The sequence below is a fragment of the Watersipora subatra genome, chromosome 1 (genome assembly GCF_963576615.1).
Source record: "Watersipora subatra chromosome 1, tzWatSuba1.1, whole genome shotgun sequence".
In the NCBI taxonomy this organism is placed as follows: Eukaryota; Metazoa; Bryozoa; class Gymnolaemata; order Cheilostomatida; family Watersiporidae; genus Watersipora; species Watersipora subatra.
The window spans coordinates 49,046,064-49,065,857 of NC_088708.1; the positions used below are offsets into that span (position 1 = coordinate 49,046,064).

Genomic DNA, 19,794 nt, shown 5'->3' on the forward strand with positions numbered 1-19,794 from the left:
AAGACAATCACAAATCACAATAGCAGCAAGCTTAGTTGTCATTTTTGAAATATAACGAGAGGGGATATTTACCCAACTAGCTAGATTACTGAACAGACCATGCTATGTGAAATCTCCCACAAAGCTGCCTAATTAAATCATAGGGGATGTCTAGCCGAAGGATCTCTTGGACCTGTTGATACTGAGTGTCTTACACATACCGTGACTCCTGATGAATTTCAGCATATCTCAGTAGGAGACGATAATAATTGTGGGTCACTCATGGTGCGCTTCAGTATTCGTACCATTTCAGGTTCACCATTTATTTGTAGCTCAGGAACAAAACATACAGTTGGAGTAGTTGGAGTGTGTGCAGATGACCCGCCGGCTCGTCTGTATTTGTAGTAGGAACCACTTCTACTCATGTGTGAGACAGGAGTGAAACTAGTGCCAGGGTTGTCATATAGGGCTGATATACCGCTCCTCTGGCTGAAGCTTGAGGTCATTAGGCCATAAGAACTCTCCGAGACAACCCCCTCTCTCAGTTGCTTTTGCCTTCTGGAGGCGTAGTTGCGAGATGTGATACACACACAAACTGCAAAGAGCCAGCGTGTGACATGTACTGGTAGCGTTAGGATGGGGTCATGACAGTTTGCTTAGAAAGACCGTGTATAAGATACTTTCATATAGCTTGTCATTGTATGTCCCACTCAACAGCGTAGGCCATAACCATAAGGCACAAATAAAAAGGGATGTGCTGGGGTTTTAGATACACGAACAATAACTGCTCATGTTTGCCCAATGCAAGCTACCATACCATACACAGACTTGTGCTGGGGTGTCAATCCATCACATTGCTCAATTAACTAGCTAGCAGTGAGGATACCGTCAGTCCCTTCGTCAGTTATGAGTATATGTATCGAAAATAAATTAGGTATTTATTTATTTAACAAAATTATCTAAGAAATGAAGTGATTGGCTAACCAATCCATGGCAACCTGACATAACATCTAGCTAGCCAATTAAAATTCGAGCCACCATTATAATTATGTAGCCAATGATGGCAGTTTAGGCTAACACCATGAGAATTGAAGGTTAACTAACAAGAGGTGAGATACCATCACCAATGAACATTATTTAGCCAGAAAAAGGGGTTTTAACATTTCATACACACCTTAGTGTTTAGATATTTGGAAACCTTCACCTAAAATATGCGCTAGTGGTATAGTATGCCAGTTTGAGGAAAATCTTGCTAAATTCTGCTTCATACTTGCTTTGCAATTACCTGATACTCTGAATGGCTCATAAAATAATAAAATTTATCTCTTTTCTGGGCTTATAGCCTTGTACATAGCTTTAACCAACTCCACCATGTCTTATATTGTTTGCTCTGAACTTTTTACACCCTAGCATAGTTGATCTTCTGTCTGGAGTAGTGAATGTCTACCCTCAAGAATATAAAAGTCACTTTTACAGCACGGAAGCTTTTAGTATCAGATGCCTCTTTGAAACCACTTCATTATCTGGCATTTCCTGATACTATATGGCTCCCCTTGTTAATACATGACACCACTTGACAATACTTCAATCTACCTGACACCACCTGTCTACTTCTGTAAAGCTCACAACATTAGCCCTAGGTCATGAACAGTGGGTTATATTGTTAGAATCAAACAGCACTGGTGCCAAGCAGGTATCTTTATTTAAAAGGCTGAAGACAGTATTAGTAATGGCTGTTTGAAAGACTTGTGCTATCATTGGAGGCGTTACATGAACCTGGGAATACAAACTAAAAAAATATTTTATTTTAAGAATATTTGAGCAACACTCGACATGAATTACTCGTCAAACTCAGCACAGTCATAAATATATAGTACTTGAGAGCTGACTATAATAGACTTAAGCTAGTAACCAACTCACGGAAGACTCATAGATATAATAATTTACTCTAATCAGTAAGCCCGGAACTGTGGATTTTTTCAGGATTTTCCGTCAGATTGTAGATCTTCAATGCAAATTGCTACATTATTCCTACACTGTTTTTACAAAAACAATTTATGAACGTGTTCATTGAGGATGGTAGCCTTAATGTATGAGAAAGTGCATTTTTGAGTTCCTAATCAGACTAGCTGTACTACCCAGCATTACCCAAGTAATAAAAAAATCTTTGACAGAAACTTGATTTGTATTTAACATATAACAACATTTGCCATTTTAACATTCAAACTACAGATGCGACAAATATTTTGTGTAGTTGAAATAAAATAAGAGAAAAAAGTTTTAAATTTGATAACTTAAAGGAAGTGTTTTGTTAAAAAAAATTAGGAGAAAAAATAAAAATGTAAAGTATGTGAATGTGAAATCATTAGCAAGTAATGGCTAAATAAAGTTAGTTTTGCTACGATTACAATGAAGAATTGTTTAGTGCACAATTATGCGATTTTAATTCGTTTCAGCGTTGGCAACCAAAGATTGGTATGCCAGATTTCGCATGCCAGTGTTGGTATGCAAAAATATCGTAGGCTATAGACGTACATAGAGTGGTATAAAAACTCATAGTAATTATCTAATGCATTCACCTTCTGGTAAAAATCATCATCATTGAAAATGATTAACAAAACAATATGTTAACCTTAGTAACTATAGGTACCTACAATGACTTTAGTGCATTTTGTGATTAAGATCTGCAAGATAGTATAACATTACAAGATACTACGAGGAGAGTTCTCACTTTCGAGACAGACGTGTAACATAAACATTGAATCTAACTTAAATGAATTTAGTTTACTAAACACGTACTTTAAGAAAGTTTTAGTAAGTATTTTAGTAAACTTCAATTGTTTAACGAAAATTTTATCATTTATCTGTTTGTGAGCAGTTTTTACCACAACTGATAAGGCTGAACTCGCCATGGTGATCAACGTATATCTTTTAATAACATATATAATCAGTACACAAATCACCAAATTCTAAGTTCGAAATAAATTATTGTTGATATCATGGGGCGGAATAAATTGGCCGTACCGAAAGAAAGACGAAGAAGCATCATGTTTCATATACTTAGGGCCAAAATATTTCTTAACAGGAGCATCGTAACGCGTGGTCGCAATGCTAAAATAATTAGCGTGTGCATGCGCCATATGGTATACAATAACGTTTTAGATCATTATGCCTTGTATGGCTCAGTGGTAGAGTGCCTGGTTTTTAAACTTATGATAGCAATCTCTGTGTGTTCAAGTCCATCAGACTGCAGAATTTAAATTCCAAGATTTTAATAGTTATAGTTGGACATGCACAAGACGTAGACAAACACAGACAAATTTTGAGAAATATACATATTGATAAGTGTTTTTGAAGAACCAAATAATGTTGGTGACCTGGCAAAAGGCACTGAGCATATGCATGTGATGTTTAAATGAAATTGGCCCAAAAATGTAGAACGCATTGTTTACTCAGTGTTCACACACCACGCACACACACCACGCACACACTACACACTACACACCACGCACACACTACACATACCACGCACACACTACACATACCACGCACACACTACACATACCACGCACACACGCACACACGCACACAAAGTGGGATTTATATAATTTTAACATACATTCACAGTTCCCTCTTAAAGGCCGGTTCACACTATATCGCTGTTTGTCAGCGTTTCCCTTTCGGCGTTGATCGGCAATTATGTGAACCGTGAATTGATAGCATCGACCAAGCATCGCGGACACGTTGGGTTTGCAGTTGTCAAACTTTCCCGATATTTCGCCGAGCATCGACGACTGCCTTTCAAATGTGAACCATTTCGGCGATGGTAATTCGTGGTCGCGACTTGCGTGGTTTATTCATATCCGTTTATGATAGTCGCTGCGAGAATCATTTGTGATTCCAGCACGCGAAAACAAAGAGTTTTCTTCGTGAAAATTAAAAAAAATAAATGAAAACACTACGTCACGGAGTATTTCCTGATGAAAACGCGGATGGGTTGTGATAGTGTGAATATGGTTATCATCGACGATCACCGAAGTATTGTGGCATCAACGCCGAGATACGGTGATATAGTGTGAACCAGCCTTTAGATTGCTCAACCACCATGCCATATAATTTTCCTGTGAAAATAGACACAAAATGTTGACAATCTCACTTAATTGGAGAAAATTCATGGTTTCACAGTGATTCATGTGTGGAAATAGCAATATTAGCTGCCTTGTTAACAACACAGAACAAGCAGTGTAAACTGTTTTAACCAGCGGCCCTTTACTATATAAGAAGTTTTATTACTAATAGTATGGATAGCTGTAGGCAATAATGTGGGCAATGTGGGCCACACCACGCAAGGTGCTGTTATTCTGTGGCTCACCACTGATTGTAAATATATATTGTATATAATATTACTAATATATTTTTATGGTTTATTCCTGTAGCATTTCGAGCCAATCATCAGTCTTTTTACTGATTCTAGGTGAACCAATTAGATGCATAGAAAATGGTTTAATTACATAAAAGAATAGCTGAACTCCAAGTGGCACTGAGTGGTAGTGAAGGTGATTGGCACTGATAAGGACAGTCATGTTTGCAGTGCTATAGAGGGTACTATAACTCATTCCATTAGCATCGATCTATACTTGAGTACGTCATGACTGCAGGCTATTCATTCCTGTTTCTTAATTTGGAACACTCGACTATTTTCGACAAAATTGGCAAGCATTTATGTTTGTCCGCCTGTCTGACAGCCCTCAAGAGATCTGCAAGGTGCGAGCCTTCGGGCTGGTATATATATATAACTAAATGGCTATATTAGCAATATCCAGCCTTTGAGCCTGTAATAACACTTGCAAAAACATTTCAGATCAGTTTTTTATTGCATTTGTAAATGTAAAAATATTGCTAATCAAATAACCTCCATCATTAATAATCAAGAAGGCCTGACAGAGCGAAAAGGACTACATTATTTGCAAGGCCAGTTACAGGACAGACAACTCTATTTTAGTCCGTAGTAATTTTTTACGGAGCAAATTTTTGAGAAACACAAATTATTGCTTTTAAATATACGCATTGGGCTCTGCACTCATAACACAAGGTTATATCTTAGGCTTTGGTAGAGCCTTACTTAAACTGTAGCTTTCAATGTAACACAAGATGGAGGATTTTCATCTCAGCTTCTCGTAGATAAAAACAGGGTTGTTAAGAAATTTCTACATATGATTTTACAAAAAGTCTTTATATTTAAAATAGTAATGAATGTGCCATGGCCATCTCATCACCATGGTACGAGTACATGTGACGTGTTCAAATTCCTTTCGTGCAATTCTCAGAATTTTAGGAAAAATGTGGGGTAGCTTTCTCCTTGATTAAATTACATGATCACCGAATTGTGCAGGGTCTGTCGACAGTGGATAACAAGCATGTGTGGTGATGCAATAGCAACGCTGCAGCCTGAAAACTTTACAAATACTTCAATGTTTGTAGGCTATTATAATAGCTAAATGCTTGCATAATAACAAACGAGTTTGGCGTATGATAAATATACATGTATTTTATTAGATTCATTCACGGGACTTCCATAGAGTAATTTCTCTGTCAGTCACATAGGGTGAGCGTAGGAAATTCAAAAGCGCCTCTAGTTACTGTATAGCTGGAGGAGACATGTGATTCAGGGTTAATGATCTTTCAACACAACTGATTAGCTAGAAAATTTGAGATTGTTATCATTAGTAAGATTTTTGGGAAAAACTTTAAGCTAAATTTTCTAGATAACTCAAATGAACACGATTTATAGCTCTGTATATATGTATGTATATACACTGTAAGCAGTGCATCAATCAGTGGAAAACTATGACCAATGAGCATATTTAGCTATAATTTGCTTGTATCTGGACACGTTGTTAGAAAGTGGTCTTTATCTCACATTGATCTGACCTTGATAGCTTCTTAATATGCGATTATAAATTGATTTTGTACTTCAGTTGTCACTTACTAACTCAGGGGTTACCAACCTTTTTCATTCAGCTCCCCCCTTTTCATAAATTTGATTCCCCGCACATTTAACTCACAAAACTAAAAACAACTGATACAAATTATAATCCCGTTTTATTGTATATAATTAAATGCACATATAACAACATATTATTAATTTTTATTCAGCACACATACAACACACAACAATACATGACCTTCGGCATGACGGTGAATTGGTTTATGACTAGGTTAACTTACTGGTACTATCCAATCAAAATCTAGATGGGTGTGTTCTCATATATCTGGGTTCTGACTAGTAGCTCATTATTAGCAACTAGTGTTATAGATAAAACCAAAATGTTAAATGATGAAACCCAAACTCACACGGCACCACAGCACATAAATTAAAAATTTAACAAATCAGACACCTCTCTGTTTCCTCTTTTTATATTCAAAATTACCTTCTAGGGGGAAATTCCTCCCTGGTTGGGAACACCCTTTACTTACTATAATTTTATATCTATTTATTTATGTTATTACAAATAAAACAGATTACAACTGAAAGAGAGACTGCAAATATCAAGCCATGATTAATGCGAGGCCTGAATAAGAGCTGATGTTAGTTTAGATCTGCCAATTTTATCTACTATATTTAACAATTTTATCTAAAAAGATTTATCAGTGATGTCACAAAGAAGGAGAGGCTTTCTCTTTGCTATTTTAACTAAAAAATTTACATGTTATATTAATACTTGTAGAGTTAAATATAAAGATTTTTAAACAAATTCTTGTTTACAAATAAAAAGACAGAAAAAGAAACCTCCTATTTAATGCAAAATTGTATAGCAATGTGATGTGCTTTAATCCTCCTGCTGTCAGAGGGACGCTCACAGCTTTTGTTACACTGTCACTGAAACTTCAGGAATTACAATGCTAAAAAACATCAGCTTGTTTTGCATAACAAACAAATTAATTTTTCAAGTTTCACAAAATTTATGTTGTAGCTAGAGCACATATTCGTATACCAAATATATGCTAGCTAACGTAGCTAGCTAGCGTATTCATATATTCGGTAAAATTCAAATTTACCGTTATGGAAGTCAAAGAGCCCACCAGCAACCTGGTTGAAAATTTCATTCAAAAGTGTTTCTTGCCTCGAAGAAAACCCATTTTTATGTCCAGAAGCAAAGCCATTGAAATTCTAAAATGCTTTCAGTAAATGCTCTCTTGTCCCAATTATGGTTGATGAAAATGCAAGGAAGTGCGAACACATGTAACATCTTTAACGTGTATCATTCTTTAGCCAAAATTGAAAGATCGACATATAAATCAAAACGTTTTTTCCCGCTAGCCAAGACTGAAAAAAGATTATCTAGCCCGAGAGCACTGTTTTATATAAAACAAAAATTTCTCACTCTGTACGACTCTAAAGTTGTTTTAAGAAGAATGCTAGCTTTCAATGTTAATAAAAAAGAGTCAATCTTTATCATGTGACCAAAAACATCGATCGCCCCAAGGAAGAATGTGCTTAAGTATTTCATAGTGTCTTTTCATGTCTTTGGCTGTCATTCGTACTTTGTGTGAAACCGCTAGTAGCTCTACTTTACTAGCCTACATGTAGTTTACACTTTATTATTTTATACGATTGTTATTATTATTATTATTATTATTATCATTGTTAAATGCAAGAAATAAAATGAATTTAACAAATTAAAGCATGTGAGTCACTAATATTAAAAAGGTTCACCAACATTCTGATGTGCAATATAGACAATTCTCATGAGCAAAAACGAGCAAAAAAATCAAATTTATCAAAAAGTCATGACTAGACATCAAAGTCGAAAAGAAAATTGATTTAAATCGAAAAAAGCTGACTTTCTTATAAAAACATGTTTTTTCCTAAGCCGGATCCTTAGCAAATTAAAAAATATAGCTAAAGAGATTTACTTTTGCACAATGTCCTTGAATTTGATCCATGGCAGCACTAGTTCACGGCATTCAAGTGCTGGCCAGTTGTTCCACTAATAATACAGAATCCTACAGCTGATATAACTGAGGATAGGTAATCGTCAAACTATAGCTATTAAAATCTTGGAATTTGAAATTCAGCAGTACGATGGATTTGAACTCACGGAGATTGCAACCGCAAGTTTAATTACCGCACTTTTTTATTACTTGGGCAACCCCAAGTAGTACAGCCAGTCTTTAATAAAGGCAACAGTGTCCACTTACCAATAATACAGATGAAGAGAATGCTGATTATTGTAGCTATAATTATTCCATATAGACTGTAATCCGTTATACCCCGAGGGGTCACAGAGGAGCTCTCACTAGTTGTGAATGTCTCACACTTCTCACTGTCAGCCCACTCCTGATCTTCATAAGCTAAACATACTCTGTAGGTGGTGCCACTCTACAAGAAAGGGAAGGTGAAGGTAGCTAGCAGAAACACCCATATCAGACACTAACTCAGAAATACACACTTCTTATGAGAATTTCTTAATATCAAAATTAAGTGCTACTTTAACGTCAACTCATGTAAAGATATTTGCTGTTGCATGAAATGTATTGATGGTGATGTCATTCTGGTTCATATGATGTGAAATATGTATTTAGTAGCTAATGAACTAGAAGCAGATCCCAAATTAAACTACCACCATAAAACCTCTATTGAGATGCCACTATAGAAGGGTTGAAAATCAGCCCCATCCTTTAATTGAACGCCACCTCTAAATGCCCACCACTTTGACATCCTTGGATCTTTATGAACCCATAATAAAAAGTGTTCAGTAGAAAAGTGTCCACAAAATAGTACTAATAATGACTCGGTTACATGAATATCAATTAATTCTTTGGTGGTTGCTGTAGTAGTTGTCATGATTTTAGTGATGGCGTACCTGCAAAAATCGATCGTCATAATCATCAGAACTACACTCTGACTCGAAGTTACTAAGGTCTAAATTATATCTATTGTTTTCAGATTCTTCCCTAATGTAGTTTACAATTTTACTTGAAGACTTGAAAGTGTTTTGATGAATGATGAAAATACACTTTAGAAACACCGTACAACGTAATAGCAGTCATTGTTATAGCGTATTTTAATTTCAAAATGTTAAAACTTATCTTTAAAACTTAAAAGCGTTACTTTATTTTCTAACTTCAAAGATTTATGATGTTTTTTTAAATTTAGAAAACGACACTATAAAAATAATTAATAACTGTATCCTGCTAATAAATCATAATCAAAGTAGGTCCTTGTTCAATTCAGTCTGATACTTCGATGTACGTAAAAAATGGTTTAGCAAAAATGCTGAGGCCGATGACATTAATTTTGATCTGCCCGAGAGAGTGTATCATATTTTGCAACGACATTTGCATCGTTTTGCCTGAAAACAAGTTAAATTTATCTTCCCAAAATTTTGATGAGCAAGTCAAAAAATACAGCGCCGCTCTCTATTTGAAAGTCACCTCTAATAAAACACTACTATAGAAGGAATGGTTGTACAATAGGGTGCTTTCAAATAGAGGTTTTAAAGGTGGACTTGCAACAAAATTCACATTACAGTTATTTGGTATCAAAAAATTCACCCTGTCTTACTCTGTTGTGTTGTAGGTGCAAAATATGTGGGAATGTGATTACAAGCTCTTAAAAGCTCAAAAACGAACAGTTAATTGCAGCCACACAAGACCGCCGTAGTTTGGATTCTCATTCCATAACAGCTCAAATGGGATGTAGTTGAATGCGATGGCTTCTTTTTACACTTTCATGCAACCTCATTCGTCGAAATATTTTCACAAATATACTTCACGCATTCAATAAAACTATGTCTATTGTTCTTACGCGTGCGTCTGTTTTATCGTCATTGTAATGCTGTCACTTTCAGCAGTAATATCTTATAACTTACCGTAAAAACTCGTTTAATTTTTTGACCTTAGCTCGAACGATGATAATCATGACGAGCCTGTTGGTCACCTGTGATAATCGAAAAGTGCTGCAGAAATTATTTGCAAAGTATTGGGTAGCATGATCAGATTACGACTAGACGATTAGATCAAGCCGAAACAAAACTGTAAAGTAGCGAGCATCAATATTTGATACGGGGTCTTTGGTAAAACTCGAAGTGTTTGTTATAAACTAGTGCTACGAGAAGTTTTATATCGAGCTTTTTATTGGCCTTTCAATTCACGTGAGAACATCACGTGACAAAACAACAACCAAATGTAATGACAACGTCAGAGAAATTAACTGATTCGAATCTGCGGCGGCTTTTCATTTTTAAGCTTTTAAGAGCTTGTAATCACATTTTCACATATTTTGCACCTACAACACAGCAGAGTAAGACATGGTGAATCTTTTGATACCAAATAACTGTAATGTGAATTTTGTTGCAAGTCGACCTTTAAGGTAGCTACCCTGCAGGCAGCGTGACAAGTAAAGCTTGACTTACACAACAAGAATGCAACTGTAATCAAACAAGTGTCTTGCATCTCTTATTAGACAAACATGGAATTTCCTGTTTGTTTCGAGAACTTTTTAAACTTCACATATTATACCAATTGAACCTACTTAACTATACTACCATAAACATAGCAAAACAAATTGTGGGGCAGCATGAAAGAACACACTACAACCGGAATAAATGTTACTCATTGCATTGAATAGTTTAACAGCTGAATCTGTGATATTACCCATCAAACGCTGATAGTACCAGTTATATAAAAGTTGGCCATTTGACTAAACTTTGCTTGTTGAGCATTAGATCATCTTATATCCTAGTCTAAGTCAAAAGGTCAAACTACTCTCTAAGATCTAAATGAATATGTGAATCGTTGGAAGTTCACAAATGGATGTGAACAACTTACAACAATCAGAGGATAGTATACTGCATATGCAAAAAACTAGCATGATTGGTTTTCTATTATCACTGTATTACTATATTAATGATATTGGTTATTCTAATAATATCAGTGCATTTTACTTCTAATATTGCATTTCTCCAATTGCAGGGGGAGAGATATAAACATATAATCTTTTCCTTTCATTATTACTGTTTGTTGTATATAAAAACATCCAGTACATTACAGCTACCATTGCAGCTACCATTGCAGTTATCCTATTGCATTGCAGTGCCATTTGACTGCTAATATTGCATTTCTCAACCATCAGTAACCTTTCTTTTTTCCAATATCACTTTGGTCATGGGCTGTATGAGAGGGGAATTTCTAGTTTAATTTATGATCTAAACCAACAATTTAAATTATTTGATTTTTTCATGTTAACTCTGAAAACTAGTATGCTGCATATAGCTTATTGTTTAGAATGTAACATACTCCCATCTATCCTAAAAATAGACTGTGTAACTACTATTTTCTAAATCTTTTAGCTCATGAGAACTTACAGTATCTAACCATATCGATGTATAAACCATTTTGGCTTAAACATATTTTAGAATTTTTAAAAAATGTGAATGTCCCTACAAACCTTCAGACCGGAGATGATATAACCACTTTGGGAGTGACGAGACCTTGTGAACTGTTTGATGGCATAAGAGGTCTGGTTGTTGTTTCGTGTGTCTATGAGAATAGCTTTGTAACGCTTGAGAGGGTTTGATGTCCTCCAAGAAACCTCCACATAGTCTTTGCCTAATAAGTAGATACATTAGGTTTAGTTAATTAGTGATCAATTCGATGTTATATAATATACATTCTTTATAGGATTAGTTTAAGGTGAGACTTCACAATCTTTCAAATTGGAAAGTTTGTGCTTCAGGTCAAAAGGTGAAGCACAGCTGATTTCTAGGTCGATCAGCATTTGACTAAGAGTATTTTAGATGTAAGTTTTGCTTATCAAGATAAAAATGGTGCAGATTTTTACTGCTATGAATGTGTCTGCAAGTTTAGTTTTCAACATTCTTCTGGTATATTCTTCCATGTATTGTATACCTTCACATTATTGATTAATAGGAAGGAGTATTCATTGGTTCTTTATTTTGTTATTAACTCTCTTCTCGTCTCTATTAACGTTTTACAAAAATGTAGCCAAATTTTTATACTGTATATGTACCGGTAAATAGTGTTTGTTCTTTAAAAAAATAACTGTCATTTTGACCTAGAAGTTTCAACTGCTCATAACCGCCAATCATATGTTGAGCTTGTTTCTGCTCACTAACATAAATCTTTGTTTTTGCATTTGAGAGTCAGTCAAAATTTAATTAGCGTGTGAGACATACTACGATACTATAATAGATTTATTCAAGTATAAAAACTCTTCTTTAGTAGTTTAGACAGCTTGGATCAAAGGGTTGCACGTGTATATACACAGTCTGCTATCGGCTGTGATGTATAGAGTCTGTATTAACGGCTCGAACGCTGGTCGTGTCAAAGTGTCATTATGTGTAGATGTCTTGGCTACTGTAACCAGACATCAGTTCCAGCTTGGCCTAGTTGCCCTAATCTTATTTCCCAAATTAACTATTAAAAATGGTGTAAATTGGATCGCTGGTGACTGCTCTAGGTAACTCTGAGCACGAAGAAGAAGACGACTACGCGTTTGATTTTTTTGATAGAAAAGTTTTTAACATCTTGTTTTGTTGTTGATTGTCTGCACTTGTGTTATTATTACCCAACTAATGTTACAATCTATTGATTTTCCTTCAAGTTTGCAAGCATGTATGCTCAATCACGGGTGGTTTTGCTTATTTTCACAGATGATGACATTTTGACCACATGATCTTATTGTTAGCATTTGTTATTGTTTTGTGTGTTGTTTTGCTTAGACATTTCCTTTGTAATAGATAATGCACAGATAATATACAATTACTAATTGTATATTATCTGTAAACACCTATAATGATTGTTTTCTTGCTTATGTCTTCATTTGTGTGTAGATTGTGTTTTAATTTTAGTTGTTTTCACTTTTGCTCCGTGCCTTTTGTTTGGTTTTGCTTGAATTGCTATTATTTGAACACGATTGTATTTGGAGAACTTTAGGCCTATATACTTCTACTTGTCAGCGGTTCTGAACATTGTATAGTTCAATGCCGGGGAGTAAGTCTTTGGAAACTCAAATCAGAAACCTTGTTATATAATCTCACTTGTATTTTTTCTCTCGCAATATAAAATGAGTCAATTACTTTCAACCTTTGAAAGTGAACTGTAAAATCCAATACCAAAAATGAAAAAACTGTACTAAACATTAAATTTTTGAATAGAAACTTGGTACAGGTTTTTGATCAAATTTTGTACAGGTTGATACAAAGTTTGTACAGGTACAAATTGGTCCCTGTACAAATTTTATAAGGGTATCAATTGTACCCGCACAAAATTGTACATGCAGAAATTTGTACCTGTTCAAGTTTGTACAGGTACCATTTATACAATTTTGGTTGTACCATTTGTACAACCAAAAGCTGTCATTAAACCTCTAGTTTCAGAGATATAAGTGTTGAATCAGTTTCAATACTGAATACAGATGTCTTTGTCTGCTCTATCATAGATTTGTCAGAGCAATTTGAAAGCTTCTGCTTCGTGTCAAACAATAATTTATCTGTCTAAAAGTCTCTTATCTCATGAGAAGAACAGAGCTGGTAAAATTTAATTGTTACACAACGTAACAAAATTCTCTACTTCACATTTACTGGTGACAATATAAAGGTATTTATCAATTGTTGCAGAAGATAAAAAGTTACTAAAGCCTTTAAGAACAAAAAAATCAGAAATATATGTTACCATAGTTACCAGGGCTAGTCAAACAGCTAGATAAACAAATCTTTATTTGAAATTTGATTGGATAAAGTAAATTTAATTCTATGAAGAGATATGTTACCATGTAGGTTAGTTCAACATCCTATCGAGGGTGAAATTTTATTTAAAATCTTGCTATTTTAAGAGAACAGATCTTCAACAAAAATCAACTTACCTGTTTTTAATATAATAATTCTTGCATTATCCTTTTTCACTCCGAGGTAAAATGTTTCAGAAACAATTCCTTCTGCGTTTGTGGCAACGCACTTATAGACCCCCGCATATGATGGCCTAGTTTGTGAAATCTCCAAATCTCCATTTACAGTTTTGATTGTAGTACCAGATGGTATTGGGTAGTTGCCATAGAGCCAAACAACCTCTGGTGGCGGCACACCTCCAACCTGTTAGATATTTATAAACAGAGATAGAAATTCACCTGTGATCAACATAGCAGGCAAACAGCGAGGTAATTAGCTGCTCAGGTAAGCGGACTACTCTAACGTTAGCCTGTATTCCAACACTGGAGAGAGGGTTTCATAATATAGGCCAAATTTTTGCAGTGCCGATCTTAAAGATGAATCCACAGTCAGCGGTAAAAATGTCTTTGTTTGTGATAGAAGTTTGGCATCAAAGACAGGTTAGACTTTGTGATGAAATAATCAAACATTTTAGCAAATCATCAAAGTTGCTGTACTTATAGATAATCAATATTTTTGCTAAAAGATAAACAAAAGAGGAAATCAATTTCAAATATTAAACGAACAAATTTCAATGCATTCCAATATAACCTTTATAAAACTATTTATAATCTCCTTTGATGAATCAATCATGAGGGGTTTGAAGTGCTTAACATCAGGTGAGCTGCTTTTTATACACAAATACTCATTTAAGTTCAGAATGCTTTCAACACAAAAGCTGACAGAATGTTACATCACTTAATCAAAATAATTAGCAACCTATATAGAAAGATGTTATAGGCTACAATGCCTGTTTACAGCATTAATAAATTTTAATGAAATGTGAATCACCACAGATCATGTAACTAGAGTCTATATACATCATAAAATAATTGAGAACTTAAAACATAAAATTTGAACAAACATGAATAAACATATCAATTTGTAAAACATATTGTAAAGTTGTATATAAAGGTTCTGTTAGGTTTAGGAATTCAAACTAAAAATGGAAACATCAGCCATGCAGCATAATGCGTGTGAAAAATCCCTCAAAGATTCAGTATGACGTCTGCTTAGGTTACTGGAAGCAGAGGCTGTTCATTTAAAAGTATTGTTACACCAACAACGCATGATGTGATCTTAGCTGGACACGTTGAAGTCCTATGAGAAGAAAACTTCAACACCTGGAGACATGTTCAGCAGCACTGAGCTATTTAAGGTTGGATGTCACTCCTGTCACCATCAATAGATTTTTTGGGAATTGAACCGCAGCCTGTTGTTCGTAGGTCAAGCGCGCTAGACCACTAGACCACGACTACTCTCTATAAGAAATGTTGTGAGAACAACAGACAGATCTTAGCAAGACCTACCTTACACCGTAGCAGGGCTGACGACCCTTCATCGATAACCGTAGCATTTGGGGAGCGAAAGACTACACTTGGTAGACAAATTGACTGGGCACGCCTCGTCTCATCACCGGCAGCACAAAGTGCCGAGCTGTTTGCTGACTCTATTATAATCTTTACCTTCGGAGTAAACATCCAGTTCATGTTACAGTCACAATAAAGTGAATTGTTAAGCACAGAAATATGCTTCAACAGAGGAAGTAGCGAAAGCTCCTCCGGTATGAGATGAAGTCTATTGGAAGAGAGATCCAGATGTTTGATGCTGTGAATGTCTTTAAAAGCTGCAGAATCTATGAATTCTAGTGATGGATTATTTGAAATAGTTAGATTTGTAACGGTGATGTTGATAAAGGCCTGAGCTTCAACTAACCGTAGTTTACCGCAATTTGTTATTTTTAGAGAATCGAAATAAGTGTTGGTAAAAGTATTCTTAGAGACGGCGAGTAGAAGAGTCCCACTTAACTCCAAAGATTGGAGTCTACGAATGCTTTTGCCTAGCCAAGATATGTTTTGGAGCGGATTCGCTTTTATAGACAGAGCAAAGCCGGAGCTTGGAAATTCCAAGTAGGATAAACTGCTAATAATGTTGCCATCTAAGTTAAGCTGAAGAAGTGAATGAAAACCAGAAAAATCAGATGACGACACGCTGCGGATAAAGTTAAAAGACAAATCTAATGACTGCAGATTTGTTAGATGCCGCGACGTGTAAACCTTCTCCATTCTGTTGTGTGAGAGATCAAGGTGGAGGAGGTCAGTGAGCCCGGCGAATGCTTCCTCACTTATGACTTCAATCTCGCTAAAGGTTAAAGACAGTGACATCAGAATCCTCGAAATATTCGACAAAGCATTATTAGACAGATATGTGATGCTTGTGTAGATAAGGCTTAGTATCTTAAGTGAAGGTATCGGAGGAACAAACGCTAAAGTTCTCACTCCACCATCGATCTCTAAATATTTTAGGTCACTGAATTCATCCAGGATATCTGAGTCCATGTTCCCCGATGACTCGGAAGCTCTGTAGTAAAATACATCCACGTTAGACACATTTGAAAGACCGTAAAAACCACCATCTGAGCAGCTAAGAACGTAGTACAAACCAGAACCCAACTCTGGCATTAATTCCGACGAACAGTTGCAATTGCTCGAGCAAATCCTCGCAAAAGCGAAATCTTTGTCTAACACAAAAGTAAGAGATACGAGCAGCCAACGAATATAATACATATCAGTAGCAGTTAAGCGATATCAAGCAGCACCGGTCACCTGTTTCATGCTGGCGCATAGAATGCCATATGTTACAGAAATTAGTGCCCTTGTCTCCACTAATGTAATTAGTTAAAAGCTGAAACATCAAACAAGATTTGCGTTATGCTTAGAGATCAATAATTAAGACTAGTGTTTGTTTTCGAGGGACCAACCATGAAAATCAATAATGCTGTAACGGTACGAGTGGAAAGGAAGGGTTTCATGCCCATAGAAGATAAATAACCTTCCTAAGCTGTAATAAGGAGTACACCAGTGAATCTTCAGAACGAATCGCGTGTACATCTCATACATAAGGCTTGTCTTGAAAGTTTATGCTACTGCAGTTTCAGCTTTACCAGCAGGATTCGCTGAGTAATCCTCTCCGTGATGTAATTATCAAATATTATGCTTAGCTAAAATAGCCCGCCTATATCATAAAAGCTGGATTTTGCTTATACCATGATTAAGAAAAAAAGTAGCTCTACATTGAGCTTGGAAGTCTTTCAACCTCCACCTATGAAAGTGGACACATAATCTAGTTAAATTAGCTGCAACCTTCGCAGTTACAAACAGTGTTGACTTCGGCTAGATATTTGTTGGTTATCTGCGTGTATGTACATCTAAGTGTATGTGCTTGTATGTAGACGGCATTCGTAGCATAGCATAACAACTGTACATCAGCCATCAGTGTTTATCGCAGGCATAACAGACACAAAGTGTGAATAATTATTTATCTCTGCTCTCGCAAAGGGGCTATTAAATTATTGTTGGCGCAACTGCAGGATATGGTTTATTTGTTAGTGAATATCAAATAGTGTGCTGATAAACTCGAGAACAAGAGAATAAACATGAGATTCCACTAACATCACTACATTTATACTGACTTCTGCTCATAAGGAATAGTAACAAACTTTGGTGAAAAAATTATAACAAAACCATCTAATTATACAAGTTTCTATATAAAAATACAAAATTATCCAACCAATTATGCAAGAACTTGTTAGCTTGGGATTCCTGATTATGAAGATGTATTACTAAGCCAGGCGTTACCGGCGCTCCCCTCTAAAGAAGTGAGCCAGGAAAGAGTCTACAAACAATCCAATGAATGAAGTTATGAGACCATATTGTGTGATTTAATGAGATTAGTTAAAACGAAACTGGCAAAAACAGTACAAAGGTGAAACAGATGGCAACAGAAAGCACAGGTGCACAGAACTACGTATATCATTCTTTGCACGGCAACCCAACAAGATCACACATCGGACTGAATGGGCAATCGTTTATTCATAGTAAACCTAAAAATGTATTTTTGTATTTTTAACATCTCATAAGAAGGTGATGTGTTTGTGGCAGTTTCTTAGGCTAATTATTTAAAACAAATTTTTCCTAATACATAATATATTTTATTAGTAGAAAAACACAACTTGAATGCTATATTTTCATTCATTAGATCCTTACAAAACATAACCATACAGAACATGCTAAAACATATTTCTCGATATCAATCGAATAATTAGAGAGACAACAACTCCTAAGGTATTTTGGCACTAGGCAACTTTTGTAGTTTGAAACTGGTTAGAACAATTGTTTGAGAGCTCAGCATGCGGTGGTAGGTACTGTCTGCACCAGTTATAACCATTCTGCACTAGGTTGAAGTGATCTGTCGCTGCTAATTGACCAATGAGATATGGTGATTGTTTTTTGGCGGTTATACATTTCCTACCTTTTTCTTGTAGACATTTTGTCTCATTCACAAGGAGCTTTAAAAAACAATAAACTTGCTTAAATACTTGATTCGTTATCGGTATTGATCGTTCCGTTATCAATTTTATTATCCAACCCTGAATTTGGATCAATCCAAGCTAGAGATTTGACTGCAGCAATCATGTACTCAAATCCCATAACATTAACATACTGCGTAAACCTCAACATCTAGTTGATCTATGAGTCATACGTACCGCATTCTCCAGTTGGTTCCAAAGCTTATCAGACATCAGCTTGGACACATAGTAGTGAAGGAGTGTGTTGAGGTGGCTGTACTGCTGCCTCCCTTTAGCCCATGATATGACAGCTGTGGTGAGTATGTCCAGCCAAGCAGCGACATACTAAAATAGCATCAAGGTCAGGTTTGTCTGATTTTTCTGCGAGAAGATCTAAAGGTGACGGATAGCCAATTGCGAATCTAGTATATATTCCTATGAGAATATGAAATAAGTTAGCAAATCTGAATTTTACTATTCTTACTGCCAAGGAGCCTATGAACTGTAGGATCAGACAACCCTAGTTTAAAATATTTATTTAGACAAAGCAGAGCACAACTCCAGTTATTGTTAAAAGCAAACATGAAAGTAATCTATCTAGCAAAGATTCAAATTAAGCAGGTGATATTCACTCTAGACCAGTAAGTACCTCTTTCGTCAGTCAAGTGTACATCTTAGTAAAGTATTCATATAGCATAAGTAGGCTAAACTGTAACACTCACCTGCTCATCCTTTGAGCCAATGATAGCGGACTGCATCTTTACAAATATGTCTAAAGCTTGGCTACTTGCCAAAACTTTCCAACAGGGAAGTGTACTCTTCAGTAGCCATTTCCTGTCACTAAAAGGTACAAATAATTAGACGTGTATGTATGAAAGATTTCTATTTTACTAAGGCCACAAAATATCAGAGAGCTGTTTGGATATGTCAAGTTAACCAGCGAATTCTCCTCTCAACTTTACTGATATATCATGAATAACATATATATTAAATTCTATATACTACATATAATGGATAAGCCACACAGGGTATACTATACATGGTATATATGTGTGTATATATATACATGCTAGCTGTACTACCCAGCGTTGCCTGAGTAATAAAAAAGTCTTTGACAAAAAATTTATTTTTATGTAACATACCATATACAACAATTATCATTCTAACTTTTAAACTTCATACCCTGAGAAAATATTTTTAAGCAGTTCAAATGAATTAAGAGGAAAAGGAGAACAACTGTAAAGGTTTTCAAGCTTTTTCAAACAACTACAACTTTTAAATTTCATATCATGAAAGAAGTGTTTTGTTGAAATAAATTAGGAAGAAAAATAAAAATGTAAATTTGTTTAAATATAAAATAATTCGCAAGTATTGGCTAAATATAATCTGTTTAGCTATGATCACAATAAAAAATTATTTAACAAATAAGGTAATAAAAAGTCTATTTTATTTTTATATATTATATATTATAGTATAATATTTTTTTATTTACCATATAACAATATTTGCCACTCTAAC

At 35.3% G+C, this 19,794-nt stretch overlaps 2 protein-coding genes across 2 annotated transcripts in view; both read right to left on the minus strand.

Annotated features, from left to right (window-relative positions):
• Positions 1–218: 218 nt before the first annotated feature.
• On the minus strand, positions 219–16,390 carry LOC137388451 (leucine-rich repeat neuronal protein 1-like). Its single transcript, XM_068074938.1, has 5 exons — positions 15,239–16,390; positions 13,868–14,093; positions 11,432–11,592; positions 8,182–8,362; positions 219–574 (listed from the first exon to the last, which is right to left on the minus strand). The coding sequence occupies exons 1-5, from the start codon at positions 16,388–16,390 to the stop codon at positions 219–221; spliced, it is 2,076 nt and encodes a 691-aa protein (XP_067931039.1).
• A 910-nt stretch (positions 16,391–17,300) lies between these two features.
• The window catches only part of LOC137388456 (focadhesin-like), a 107,279-nt gene continuing 104,785 nt past the window's right edge, over positions 17,301–19,794 (minus strand). The window contains exons 33-35 of the mRNA XM_068074945.1: positions 18,999–19,116; positions 18,475–18,621; positions 17,301–17,603 (exon numbers count right to left, since the gene is read on the minus strand). Coding sequence (XP_067931046.1) covers positions 17,535–17,603; positions 18,475–18,621; positions 18,999–19,116 — 334 coding nt within the window. The 3' untranslated portion in view covers positions 17,301–17,534. The remainder of the gene's footprint in view (positions 17,604–18,474; positions 18,622–18,998; positions 19,117–19,794) is intronic.